General features: G+C 42.6%; 1 protein-coding gene across 1 annotated transcript in view; it reads left to right on the top strand.

Annotated features, from left to right (window-relative positions):
• cntn1b (contactin 1b) overlaps positions 1-13,651 on the top strand; it is a 373,705-nt gene that overhangs the window by 241,517 nt on the left and 118,537 nt on the right. Inside the window, exon 17 of the mRNA XM_067999885.1 lies at positions 2,414-2,648. Within this exon, the coding sequence (XP_067855986.1) occupies positions 2,414-2,648 (235 nt within the window). The remainder of the gene's footprint in view (positions 1-2,413; positions 2,649-13,651) is intronic.

Raw genomic sequence — 13,651 nt, 5'->3', positions numbered from 1 at the left:
AATACTCCAGTTGTGGCTGAACCAGTGTTTTATAAAATAAATTCTTTGCTTTTGTACTCTATGCTTCTATTTATAAAGCCCAGGATCCCGTATGTTTTTTTAACCACTTTCTCAACCCGCCCTGCTACCTTCAAAGATTTGTACACATATACCCCTAGGTATCTCTGTCCCTGCACCCCCTTTAGAATTAAACCATTTAGTTTATATTGCCTCTTCTCATTCTTCCTGCCAAAATGCATCACCTGGCAGTTCCCCGCGTTAAATTTAATCTGCCATGTGTCCGTCCATTCCACCAGCCTGTCTATGTCCTCTTGAAGTCTATCACTGTCCTCCTCACTGTTTATTACACTTCCAAGTTTTGTGTCATCTGCAAATTTTGAAATTGTGCCCTGTACAAATTGGCCCCAAGTCCAAATCATTAATATATATCAAAAAAAGCAGTGGTCCTAGTACCGACCCCTGGGGAACACCACTGTATACCTCCCTCCTCTCCGAAAACAACCGTTCACTACTACTGTCTGTTTCCTGTCATTCAGCCAATTTTGTATCCATGCTGCCACTGCCCCTTTTATTCTTGAACATTAATGACAAGCCTATTTTGTGGCACTTTATCGAACGCCTTTTGGAAGTCCACATACACATCAACTGCATTGCCCTCATCAACCCTCTCTGTTACTTCATCAAAAAACTCAATCAAGTTAGTTAAACATGATTTTCCTTTAACAAATCCTTGCTGAATATCCTTTATTAATCCATACACATCCAAGTGACTATTAATTTTGTTCCGGATTATCGTTTCTAAAAGCTTCCCCACCACCAAGGTTAAACTGACTGGCCTGTAGTTGCCGGGTTTATCCTTACACTATTTTTTGAACAAGGGTGTAACATTTACAATTCTCTAGTCTTCTGGCACCACCCCCTTATCTAAGGATGATTGGATGATTATGGCCAGTACCTCCGCAATTTTCACCCTTACTTCCCTCAGCAACCTAGGATGCATCCCATCCAGACCTGGTGACTTATCTAATTTAAGTACAGCCAGCTTTTCTGGTACCTCCTCTTTATCAATTTTTAGCCCGTGCAGTATCTCAATTACCTCCTCTTTTACCGTGACAGATAATCTGTTTCTTTTCGTGACGTTGGTTGGGAGATAAATTGGCCAGGACACCGGGGAGAACTCCCCTGCTCTTCTCCGAATAGTGCCATGGGATCTTTTATATCCACCTGAGAGAGCAGATGGGGCCTCGGTTTAAAGTCTCATCCGAAAGACGGCACCTTCGACAGTGCTGCACTGGAGTGTCAGCCTAGATTATGTGCTCAAGTTTCTGGAGTAGCACTCGAACCCACAACCTTCTGATTCAGAGGCGAGAGTGCTCCCACTGAGCCAAGGCTGAAATTCTGCCCACTCTTTCATAAACTGTAAACAGTTTTTGAAAAAAAAAAGCAAGACACTTTTCTCCGCTCATCTGCAGGTAGATGAGTTGATTTCCAACTGATCAAGCACCAGTGAGATTTGACTGTTGCTGCAGTGGAGCCTGTGAAAAGTTGACCCTTGTGTTTTTGCAAGCCTTCGAGCTCCAGATGAGACGATCGCCACTGTCAAGATCATTACTGAGACTGCAGTTACAGCCTCGGCTGTGATTGATCTCGGTAACAGTTGTGGACATGACGCCTGGCACATTGGCCATCTTTTGAAGGTCATAGCAGATTACAGATTTTAATGTGATCAGACCCGATCTCCTTTGGCTCGGAGACAGTTTGACAGCTTGAAATATATTCACATTGCTTCAGGTCAGATTCAGCTGCCATTTACAAATTATTGATACCAGATGTGTGGTGTGACTGGAACAAAACCGGTCAGCAAAAAAACTAATTGTAATGCAATAAAATTAATGAATATAGCAGATGAATACTGCTCCTTGCTATAATTAGTTTAGAATGGGCACTGCAGCAATACTTTAACTTAGGACAAGTGTCCTCAGCAACAGTGCACTTCGTAAGAACACAGGAACAGGAGTGGGCCATTCAGCCCCTCGAGTCTATTCTGCCATTCAATTAGATGGTGACTGATCTGTATCTTCACTCCATCTATCTGCCTTTGCTCCATATCCCTTAATACCCTTACCTAACTAAAATCTGTCGATCTCAGTTTTGAAGTTTTCAATTGACCCCCAGCATCCACAGCTTTTTGGGGGAGAGAGTTCCAGATTTCCACTACCCTTTGTGTGAAGAAATGCTTCCTGACATCACCCCTGAATGGCCTAATTCTAATTTTAAGGTTCTGGACTATTTTCTCTCTACCTACCCAATCAAATCCTTTAATCATTTTAAACACTTCAACTAGATCACCCTTTAACCTTCTATACTGGAAGCTAACTCTCTCTCTCTCTCTCTCTCTCTCCTCCCCTCGTAGCCCCTGCCGCGGGAGTACCACTATGGAAGCAGCTTCGGTTACATTGTTGCCTTCAAGCCAAGTACGGACAGGGAATGGAGGAAGGTGACGGTGCCCAACCCCGAAGGCAACAGATACGTTCACAAAGACGACTCTCTGTCGCCGCGCACCCCGTTCGAAGTCAAGGTCAAAGCCTTTAACAGCAAAGGAAACGGGCCATTTAGCCTGACGGCCATCATTTACTCCGCGGAGGATGGTAAGTGTCAAGGGCGTGGCGTTGGCTCTTAACATACCAAGATCTCCCGCACTGATTGCCAATGTCACTGGTTTATAGTCAATGAATAAGTCGCATTTCTTTGATATTACATGGGATTTTTACCAGTGCTTTGGGGATCGAGCCCCTTGATGTTGTTTTTCTGTTAATATACCGGGAGTTACTGCCCTCTATAATTGGGGGACTGGTTTATGGTGATACAGTTGGTCAATTTCCATTCTCATTTCAGGGAATTCTAGGATTTTTGGATAGCACATTCCATGCTTTGCTCTATGTTTCCATGAAAACCGTATATCTGCGGCCTTTGGTAATCAGCCTGGGAATTACACGGTACATTTTAACCATTCGAGAACCGTTTTCATGGTATAAAAGAAACAATCAAAATAAAATTCCGTTTTTCTTTGCTGAATGTGTGTGGGTTTGATGCCTGATGCAGTTAACGTGCTGAAGATAATGGCTGAGTGCAAGGTCCTGTCACTGCTGAGACCCGGCTTAGACTCCAGCCCAGACCGCCGAGATGAAAACCCCCTCTCACCTTCTCTCTCTCTGGCTTCTGTGCGAAGCTAGCTCCAGCAGCCTGATCCCAACCAATGTGGCCTCGAGCATACAACCCGTGATGGAGCACAAATACTCAACTGAATCGGCAGTTTCACCGAGAGTGAATATTTAGGATCGCTGTTGTGGGACGTGGAAAATTCCCCTCTGACGCACCAGCGATCCTGTTCTCAAGTTGTGGTTAAAGCACATTGTAGTGACGGAACAGAGAGCTCTCCTGTCGTTTTGGCTATGCTGAACTTGACCCGGCTGTGCTCAACATTGACACCAGATGCTTAATACAGGGGTAAAAAGCCTTTAGTTCCACAAACAACAGAACAGCAACGTTGTATAATGCTGTTTCAGGAAAGAACATCTTCGTCGATTGCTTTGAGCTGGTATTTGAAGGATTGAGATTTTTCTTCCCGATACTTTGCCGCATTGTAGACTCATGACGAAGGTCAGAGCATGTGGAGTCAGGAGACAGGTAGCAGAATGGATAGCAAGTTGGCTACAAAACAGAAAACAGAGAGTAGGGGTTAAAAGTGGTTCCTCAAACTGGCAAAAGGAAGTGGTGTCCCACAAGGAACCACCGTTGTTCACAATTTACATAAATGATTTGGATTTGGGAATCAGATGTACAATTTCAAAATTTGCGGACACCAAATTGGGGGATGTAGTTAATACAAAGGAAGAATGCGTCAAAATGAAAGAGGTCATTAATAAACTTGCAGAATGGGCGTGTAAATGGCAAATGAATTTCAATATAGATAGGTGTGAGGTATTACATTTTGGGAGGAAGAATAAGGAGGCCACATGCTGCTTGGATAATAAGAGTCTAAATGGGGTAGAGGAGCAAAGAGATCAAGGGGTACAGATACACAAATCACTAAAAGTAGTGACGCAGGTTAATAAGGCCATAAAAAAGGCAAACCAAGCACTGGGGTTCATTTCTGGAGGGAGGTAGGTGAGAGTCACGGGTTTGGGAGGTGCTGTCGAAGAAGTCTTGACAAGTTGGTGCAGTGCATCCTGTAGTTAGTACACACTGCAGCCACGGTGTTAGAGGGAGTCGATGTTTAAGTCAGTGGATGGGGTGCCATCAAGCTTTGTCCTGGATGGTGTTGAGCTTCTTTGAGTGATGCTGGTGCTACACCCATCCAGGCAAGCGGAGAGTGTTCCATCATCCTCCTGACTTGTGCCTTGTAGAGAGGCTTTGAGGACTGTGACAAGTTAACTACTGTTTTGGGTTGTTGCTGTGTGGAGCCTTGTCATACCTAATTGAAATGTAAAAGTGTGCAAGTGTGAAAAGTAGACTACACTTACCCTGATGGCTCAGCTAGTTTAAGGCAATGAGTAGCTGAGTCGTACACACCAGTGAAGGTTCCAGGTTCGATCACTGATTTGTGCTGAACTTGTTGTTCTCGTATAGAGTAGCAGCAGAAACAGTATAGTGGAATTCTGTTCCACGGGTGAAGGAATAAAAAATCGGGCAAGATTCCCACACCTGATTGCTACCCAGCAACTCCTGCCAGAAACTGTGCAACTGTTGGATGAGGGCAAGATTGGATTTGGCTGTGATTCCCTCCTGTTGTCGAATAGCCTGCCAAAACTCATTGCCATGCATGAAGAATGGACACTTGGACATCCAGGGCATGTGGAACTGTAGCCCAGCCTTTAGGAGAGGAGCAGGAAAGGGGAAAAAATTGTTCGAAATAAAAGTTATGTGAGTAGTTTTAAATAATGCAATCAATGGCAGTTAATTCTGGAATGGTTTTTGCAGCTGTACCTTCATTCAGCATTTCCCCATTGAAAAACTAACACTTCAGTTAACACTGGTGTCCTAAGGCACTTGTTGGAGGTGGAGGCTCAGCTACCTGTAGCGCTTAGAAGTCTTAAAAGGCTTAATCCCTCTTAAAGTTGCTCCATGGCATTTCCTCCCGCTCGCTGGAGGGAGCAGGCTTAGCTGAATGGAAGTCCTCCTGGCTTTTTATTGCAGCATGTTTCTTCAATCCCTGTTGGAACCTGTAAAAGTACTGACTCATTGCATCGACTTCCAGCTTCTTTCTTTGTTGTCAGGTCTTCATTTTCTCTGGCCTCAGCATTCCAAATGGAAGCCATGCAAGTCGTGCCTTTGAGAATTTGCAGTGGGGCTCCCGTGGTCACTGTGATGACTTCCTGTGTTATTTCCCCCTACTTTCTCAGTTTCTGACAGGAGGCCATTCAGCCCTTCGCACCTGTGCCAACTTTCCGAAAGAGCTGTCCATTTTTCTTTAGAAATATCTATCAATTAAAGTTTTGAGTCCGTCACACTTCAGATGTCCCACTTTATGCAAAGCAATCGTTTATATGTGTGTAAAAAAAGAAAGAAGGACAGCCATTGCTGGTGTTGGCTGCTCGTGGGTCGGAGCTGGGGAACTGACAACCAAGTGACAATCTCCAGAGAAACGATCCGTCTAATTAGCCTCAAGATGTGTCTCTGAGGAATCACACCCTAATTGATCTAACAATGTGCCCATTTACAGTCTATAGATTTTGTGGCCATAAAGAGATAGGCCAGATTAAGGACAAGTCCGTTTTTGCAGTAAAATAATATATTGTGCATTATACTGATAACACTGTCATAAAACAGCTTATCATCTGACTTAATAGAGAGCCGTATATCCAAGTTTGCTGACAATACTAAGTTAGGTGGCACAGTTACTAGTGCAGATGGGAGCAGAAAGTTGCAAAGGGATATTGATAGATTAAGTGATGAGGAAAACAGTGGCAGATGGAGTTCAGTGTGGGGAAGAGTGAGGTCATCCACTTTGAACCTAAGAAAGATAGATCAGATTATTTTCTAAATGGTGAGAAGCTAGGAATGAGCAGAGTGATTCAGGGGTCCATGTCCAGAAATCACTTAAAAACTAGTGGACAAGTACAAAAAATAATTTAAGAAGCTAATGGAATGTTTGGCTTTATTTCGAGGGGGCTGGAATACAAAGTGGTGGAAGTTATGCTACAATTGTATAAATCTCTGGTTAGACTGCATCTGGAGCACTGCATCTGGGCACTGCATGTCAGGAAGGATATATTGGCCTTGGAGGGGGTGCAGCGCAGATTCACCAGAATGGTACCGGGGTTAAAAGGGTTAAATTATGAGGACAGGTTGCGTAGACTAGGCTTGTATTCCCTTAAGAATAGAAGATTAAGGGGCGATCTAATCGAGATTTTTAAGATGACAGGATAGATGTAGCGAAACTATTTCCTCTGTATGGGAGAGTCCAGAACAAGGGGGCTTAACCTTAAAATTAGAGCTAGGCCGTTCAGGGGTGATGTCAGGAAGCACTTCTTCACACAAAGGGCCGTGGAAATCTGGAACTCACTCACCAAAAAGCTGTTGAGGCTGGGGGTCAATTGAAAATTTCAAAACTGAGATTGATAGATTTTTGTTTATTAAGGGATATGGTACCAAGTAAATGGAGTTAAGATACAGATCAGCAATGATCTAATTGAATGGCGGAACAGGCTGTAGGAGCTGAATGGCCTACTCCGTGCCTATGTTAATGTGAGCAACACTATTGGTGATCTGCTAGACCTTCCCAATATCAAATAATTCCGGTTGCATTTCTTTCCTGCTTAATTTGCATTTTAGCGACATGTTCTGAACTTGTTTTCAGCTGTCTTGTTTCGTAATATTATGTTAGGTTAAATTGTTCAAGCTCAACACATGTTGCACAGATTTTCCACAACTGAGGTTTCTGCCAGATTGTTGACTTTTAGCTGCAGGAAGGGCCCATCGCTGGCGTGAGGTGAGAGGCAGATGGAAGATTTGCTCTGTCTGCAACAATTATTTTCCCCAAGTCTGATGAGCACAATTGGTGTTGCTTTTGGCTGAACAAGAAGTGCAGCAGAATATTGCAACCACTGCCATGCATTGTAAAGCAGGGAGGAGGACATCAGTGCAGTGCCTCCAAGAAGGGACAGTTTCTGCAATAGGTTCAACTACTGAACCCCACAAGTTTCCCTTTGTGCATTCTGATTTACTTTCAAATACAATTTTGGTTGTGGGATAAATAATCAGCAGTGAGATGGGAACAAACTAAGACGGATTTTAGAGTACAGGAAGCGTTGGATTTGTGATCTGACAGTAGGTAAAATGTGTAGCCTGCATTAACATCATTAAACATCATACGCAAAACTCCTTGTCCCAACTCTGAGTAGACAGTTGAGAATAAGGTAGGTCAGCCTGGTCATTTGAGGAGAAACTTCCTTCAAGGATTGGTGGTAGTGGGAATGAGGGTAAAGCATCGCAAGAGTACTCTAGAATGTTGTTCCAACATAACCACGTTCCAAGTTGAAAAGTTAAAGCAGGTCAGGATCACAGCCCCACTATCCTCACTGCCGTGGTATCTGATCTTGGACATTGGTGGCTATGATTCCTGTCAGACTTTTTTTTTGCTTTCGTGGACCAGTAATGTACCTTGCATTTCACAGCCATTCTTTACTTTGGGTCAGCCTGACATCTCTCGCTGGTTTGCAGCTGCTGATACTCCTGACATACTCACGTCTCCATGAATCATTCACGAAACAGCTGTACCTACGCTGTGACAGGAGTTGCTCTACATTCTAAGCTTGTTTGGCATTCTCTTCCAGGCGAGGTTTGGGATGATGTACCTTCAAAGCCCTTTGGGCAGAAGTGCTTCGAAGAGCAAAGTTCTTTGGCTGTAGTTTACTGTGCACCATCAGTTGAGAGTTCCAATCTTCTGAACCATCAGATATCATCAATCAACATCTTTAGATCCACCATTCTCTAATTTAGCACTGTGAAGATTGAGTAGAAAACCAAAACACAACGTACCTTGGCTTAATTGCACTTCCTTTCACAGTTGATGGCCTTAACTAGCTGGTGCGCTCGTTCCAGCTGTAGCTAATGCCAAATTTTGATCTGGCGCTGAATCCCTTTAAGCAATCCTCAAGAAAATACCATTTGGCATACATAACCGTTGATCTCCAACCAGATGGCCGTTTGTTGGCATCATCAAAGGAATAACAAAGGCAAGGCTTGGCCAAATGAACACGGCCAATTGGAACAGTCTCAGAGGGATGTTGTTGCCTCAGGCAGCCATCCTATCCACCAGTCAAAAGGTACAGATTGAATTTGGTCTCAGACCAAGCAGATTATGTTTCGTACCAACATAGCAACATATACAATTGAGGTAGCTAAACATTAGAATCAGATTATAGCTCTCCTGTAATGAAAGATGAGCCAACAAGCAGAAATGCATCAGGGGATTGGAAAGCTTGAGGAAACCGCTTTCCATTCCAAGTGACAATATGAAAAGATTCCATCACCTCCTTACCAAGTTTGAGATCAACTCTAAATGGTGTAATTTTCAGTCAAGCTCCAAGGAGTCAAATCTGTTTTGAACATCAGACCAACCCCATTGTCTTCTGAGATAGACTAGAGTCACATGCATTGAGGAAATCTGTTATGTGCAGGAAGGAGAAGCTTCTATTTCTACAAGAACTGCTTGTAAAATGGAATCTGGGCATTACCGCCCACGTGTGAAGACTACAGGATTGAACCATATCTTCATCCCTATGAATAATGCAGAGATACCAAATACCATGTTTAATAAACGATTACCTGAAGTTCAGTTCAAGTATAAAAAGTCCCGGTCCTAGAAAATCAAATATGAATGGCATCCCACGACGCCATCTCAATCACAATATTTTGCCACCAGTTTGGCTCAGAACAAACTGGTCAATTTGCCCCTTTGATATTCCCAGAACCTTGCTATAGGTCACATCCTCATCGTGAAGCTGCCCTCTTGTGGCGTTTCTGAACTGGGAATTTGACTTCTTTGTGACATGCAAGGTGGAGGGGTCCATCATTTCATCACAGCCACAAAGGGGTGCTTTAGGCAATGTTGCTCTCTCTGTTATTTTAGATCATCATCAGGAACATTGTTCTCTTCAATTATGAATCCTTCCTCTGTAAAGTGGTGAACTCCCAAACTGAAAGACAAGTTGGCTGCCTCTATATTTGTTTTTTTATCAGCCTTCTCCTTTTTGCTCTTTACATATTGATTTGTTTTACGTGTAGGCAGTAGATTTCTTTTATATATAGGTGTGGGATTTTTATATATGGAATTTGTTTTTTTAAGATATAGCCGTTGGATGTTTTTTATATACAGGTGTTGGATTTCTTGTTAATGCATGTCGTTGGGGAACAGTACAAGTAGTGCTGCCAACACTCTCAAGTCCTGTGATTTTTGGAAGTATTTTGTTTAAATTCTTGTCAGTCACATGGGAAATTTAAAACATACTTTCATTCATTATGGCAAACAGATCCAGAACCCTGCTTTTCCCTTGAGTTACATAATTATAATGCATATATATGTAATACTCCTGTACATCTCTACAAAACAGAGTATATTACTTCTTAGCTAAATTCTGGCTTGGAATTAGCAGACCCATTACCACACAGTCTACTATTTTTATTATAATGTTGTAAAATAATCTCTTTTTGTAAGCTAAACTTAGTATTCTTAATGCTTAATAGCAAAAAGAAAAGAGACAAAGTCTGACAAAACGCCAAAGGGCTGGTGAGAAGCGAAACAAAATTAACACTATATATGATCGAAACATTGGCCTCGATATTCACACCCCCACAATGAGCCGGGTGGGGGGGGGTTAAACCCTAAAAAACGCGGAACGCAATCCCAACCCGACGTCTACATGCCTGCCTGTCTTGGAGAGGCGGGACACTTGATTAACATATTCAAATCAGGCTTCCACAGTGCAATTGGGAGCCTGATTGGGAAACCCTGCAGCGAAATGGAAGCGGATGCTGTGAGCTCCAGAAGGTAAGTGCTTTTTATAGCACTGTGGAACAGGAGTGCTCCCCCCCCCAGCCCCTCAAGGAAGCCTTTGGCCTCCCTTATGCTGATTGCGGCCTCTCTCTGGCCCCTGCCACGATCACCGACCCCACCCCCTCAAGCCCCGATCTGCAGCATGCTCCCCTCTCAATTGCTGGGGGACCGTCCCCAAGGACGGCCTCCTGCCGCTGGTTTTCCCGCCCGGCAGACGGCCAGCCTGTCAATTTGGCCGGCTGCCATGCGGGATTCGGAAGAAAAAAATTATAATGAGATCCTGCCGTTACATTCGGCAGGACCTCCGCATCCCCGGCCTCGCAGGGTCTCCCCCCCCCCCCCCCCCTCCTACCACACTTCCCTCGCTCCCTCCCCGCCTCCCCTTAAATATTGGAGCCATTGTGTTTGGGAATGTGCTCTCTCAGGGCTTGGTTGCTGATTACATGTCATTCGAGCTTTGCTGTAATAGTTCGTAACGCCACCTGGAACTACCAAGTGCGGCAGCAATTTAAAACGGATGTTAAGTTTTCCCTGAAATGTTTTGACTTGAATTGTGCCGTGACACGTTATTTGGCAAAGTTTGCCACTGGCTTTTGCAGTCGCCTTTAAACGAGCTTGATGTTCACGAGTGGATAAGGAGACTGAAAGCTGACTTTGCAATTTCAGGGGTGGGGGCAGGGGGGGGAGGTGGGAGGTGGGGGAAGAACCAACACAAACCCCTTAAAGTCAGAGCTTGATCAAGCAGCAAGAAAAAAAAATGACAAGGGTGGAGACACCAGCGTCTGTAACATTATATGTAGGGAGTGAGGAGATTTGAATTCAATCAGTGAGAAACCATGGGTAAAGGAGCTGAGAGATCAGATGATGATACAATTAGTGCCTTTATATAGAGTGTAATGGGAAATGCACCACATAATGAATTACTTTTGAAGGTCAATGGGTGCTGTTATGATTGGAGATGGGGGGGGTGTGCAGGCATTATATGATATTAAGGCAAGGGCAAGATTAGTGGAGGATAATCTGTGAGGCACACGTGGAACTGGATAAACCTTTTAAGATGAGTCTGATGAAAGACGCCACATACTAGAGGTGTAAAGACTATGGAGACAACAGTTGTCGTGCGATCTGGGGTGTTTAGCTTTGGAAAAGGAGTCAGATTGTTGAGCCGCGAGTAGAATTTGATCCATCCTCAGTTGGTGTGCCTGAGAACACTGAAAAACCCAAAATATCTCTTTGAGTTTGACATGCAATTGACAAAGCATAGTTTGAAAGAACTCTATGGTACTTCATTTCCAACATTGGATGAGTGTATTTATGGATCCAACATGACCGAAAAGAATTGCAAGGTAACACAAAGGGGAAAATGGCAATTTTGAACAAGAACTAAGGTAAAATGTGAGCGGTAATATTAAGGAATGTCTTGCTAGGAGAAAGAAAGAGAAGTTCAAATGTTAAAACTTGGGAATTTTGGCTCTTCAGTATTGTGAATAAAAGGGCTGTGCAGATGTATGGGATGGTCAGAGCTGTTCAAAATACTTTATTTGTGTCAGCAGTTTGTGTTGAGACACAACTGTCTGCTTCGTTTTCTTTTGTTTTTTAAATGGGCAGCAGAAATCAGTAGTTATTACTCCGATTTAATCCATGTACAGATGGATAAAGAACAAGGAAAAGTTGAATAAAAATTCTAATAAGGCTTTGCCTTTCTTGGCTGTCAGCTCTATTTCTCTAAGCTTTGATGTGTTGCAGCAGCATTGAAGGCTTTAAAAGTCATGTTGTAACTTGCTGAGCTGACATGATCTTGTACTCTAGTTGCAGGCGGTTTGCAGCCAGTTTATTGTGTGTGTAAATATGTGTCGTTGCTCACGGGGAATCGGAAATTACACTGTTTCATGGCACTGGGGTGTGGAAGTGAGGCAGAGGTCTGTGTCTATGTGAGAGGCTACATCTCCAGTGAAGGAATTTGGAAAGTCATTGTAAGAGATCTCCTCAGAACACAGTGCAGCAAGTATTTATTGACTATTCCTGGAAAATAAATAGACAGTGTTTCCTTACAGAAATAAATCTCTCCATGTAATATGGGGCAACACCGACATACCTTTACTGTCTATCTGTTTAGTGTATAAAAAAAAACAAACGAGTTTGCATCTTTCCTCCTTTGCCAAATATCTTCGCAATAGTACTTAGTGTTGCGAAAATGTTTTATTTGAATATGTGTGCTTAAATCATAATTTTTAGTCAGCATCTCTCTCCAAATTTGAATAATGGAACAGTGCTTCCAGGACTTGCTACTGTTTACACGGACAATGATGGTTTTTGAATTCTCAGTACAATATAAAGAACTGCTCTTTCGCCGTTTACAGGTTTGCTGTAACTGTGTTTGGATCTCTTAATCTACTTGCGGGGGAACCTACTAGTATTTACTATGCATCATTTCAAAGTTACCTCAAAAAATTAAAGGGTTCACGCTTTACCTAATTTTTGATATTCTTTTCGAGAAAATACATATTCAAAGCGCCTAACCACTTCCAATAAATACTTCCCTAACATTTTCAGATGGAAATAATTTTCCATTGATAGGTGGAATGCAGGAGCGGGGGTAGGGGGTTGCCTTACAAACAGCAAGTCTTGGTACACTCTTTGAATGGCTAGTCTTGCTGTCACTGTTAAAAATCCCGACATTCTACAGACTGCTGCGAGCTCGTGCTGCAGCCTGCCAGCTTGATTCACCTCAGCCAACAGTGATGAGTTTGAGAATTTGCATCAACTTGAGGTTTATGCCTCTTACATAGACACAGACCTCTGACAGAAAACATTTACAGGTATTTCAAAAATGCTATTGTGTATGTAGGTTTAATAATTTTTTTAGTCAATTCTGTCATTTTTTTTTTGCCTTTATCATTTAATAAATTTTACTTCCAGTGGTAAAAGCTCAGCTTTGTTGAGAAACCAAGATGTCGGCCGAAAGGATTTTAAAAAATAGATATTTTTAGGAATTTTAGTTTGTTTCCCTTCTTTCTTTTATTGGTAATTTTTTTGCTGGCTTTTCTGCTTAATCGTTTTCATACGTTCTCAGTTGTTCCTCTTCAAAATTTTATCTACCAGTATTTCTCACGTTTGATCCATTCATTCCTCGCCTCTTCAGTTATGAATATGAAGTTTTAGTCAATAGACTTCAAAAATTTTACATATGTAAACATTTGGCACCAAAGTATGAAGTTTGATGTGGTGAATAAAGCACACATCAGATGCAAGCTTTTATGTGGATAAATATATAGATCTATAATCTGTTGTATATTAAAATCGTTAACTGGGTCGCAATATTCTATTTCAAAATGCATTGGAAAACCCTATACCATACTATCACAATGGAAAAATGGATTATAAAAGTGTCAAAATTTATCTGCAATACCAGTTACACCTATGGCAGGCACAATGATAGGGCTCTCCAATGATATATGTCACATAACGCTAGTTGCTAAAACATCAGGGTCGTCAGACAACCCAACAAAATTCCAAAACACTACTCATTGCCCAGACCTTGCATGTGCCCACAGGACCCACTGTCCCTGCTCTGCTCCAGCCCTCCTGAGCATA

The sequence above is a fragment of the Heptranchias perlo genome, chromosome 18 (genome assembly GCF_035084215.1).
Source record: "Heptranchias perlo isolate sHepPer1 chromosome 18, sHepPer1.hap1, whole genome shotgun sequence".
Taxonomy (NCBI): domain Eukaryota; kingdom Metazoa; phylum Chordata; class Chondrichthyes; order Hexanchiformes; family Hexanchidae; genus Heptranchias; species Heptranchias perlo.
The sequence above is the reverse complement of the archived record's forward strand: the minus strand, read 5'-3'. Positions and strand labels throughout refer to the sequence as shown.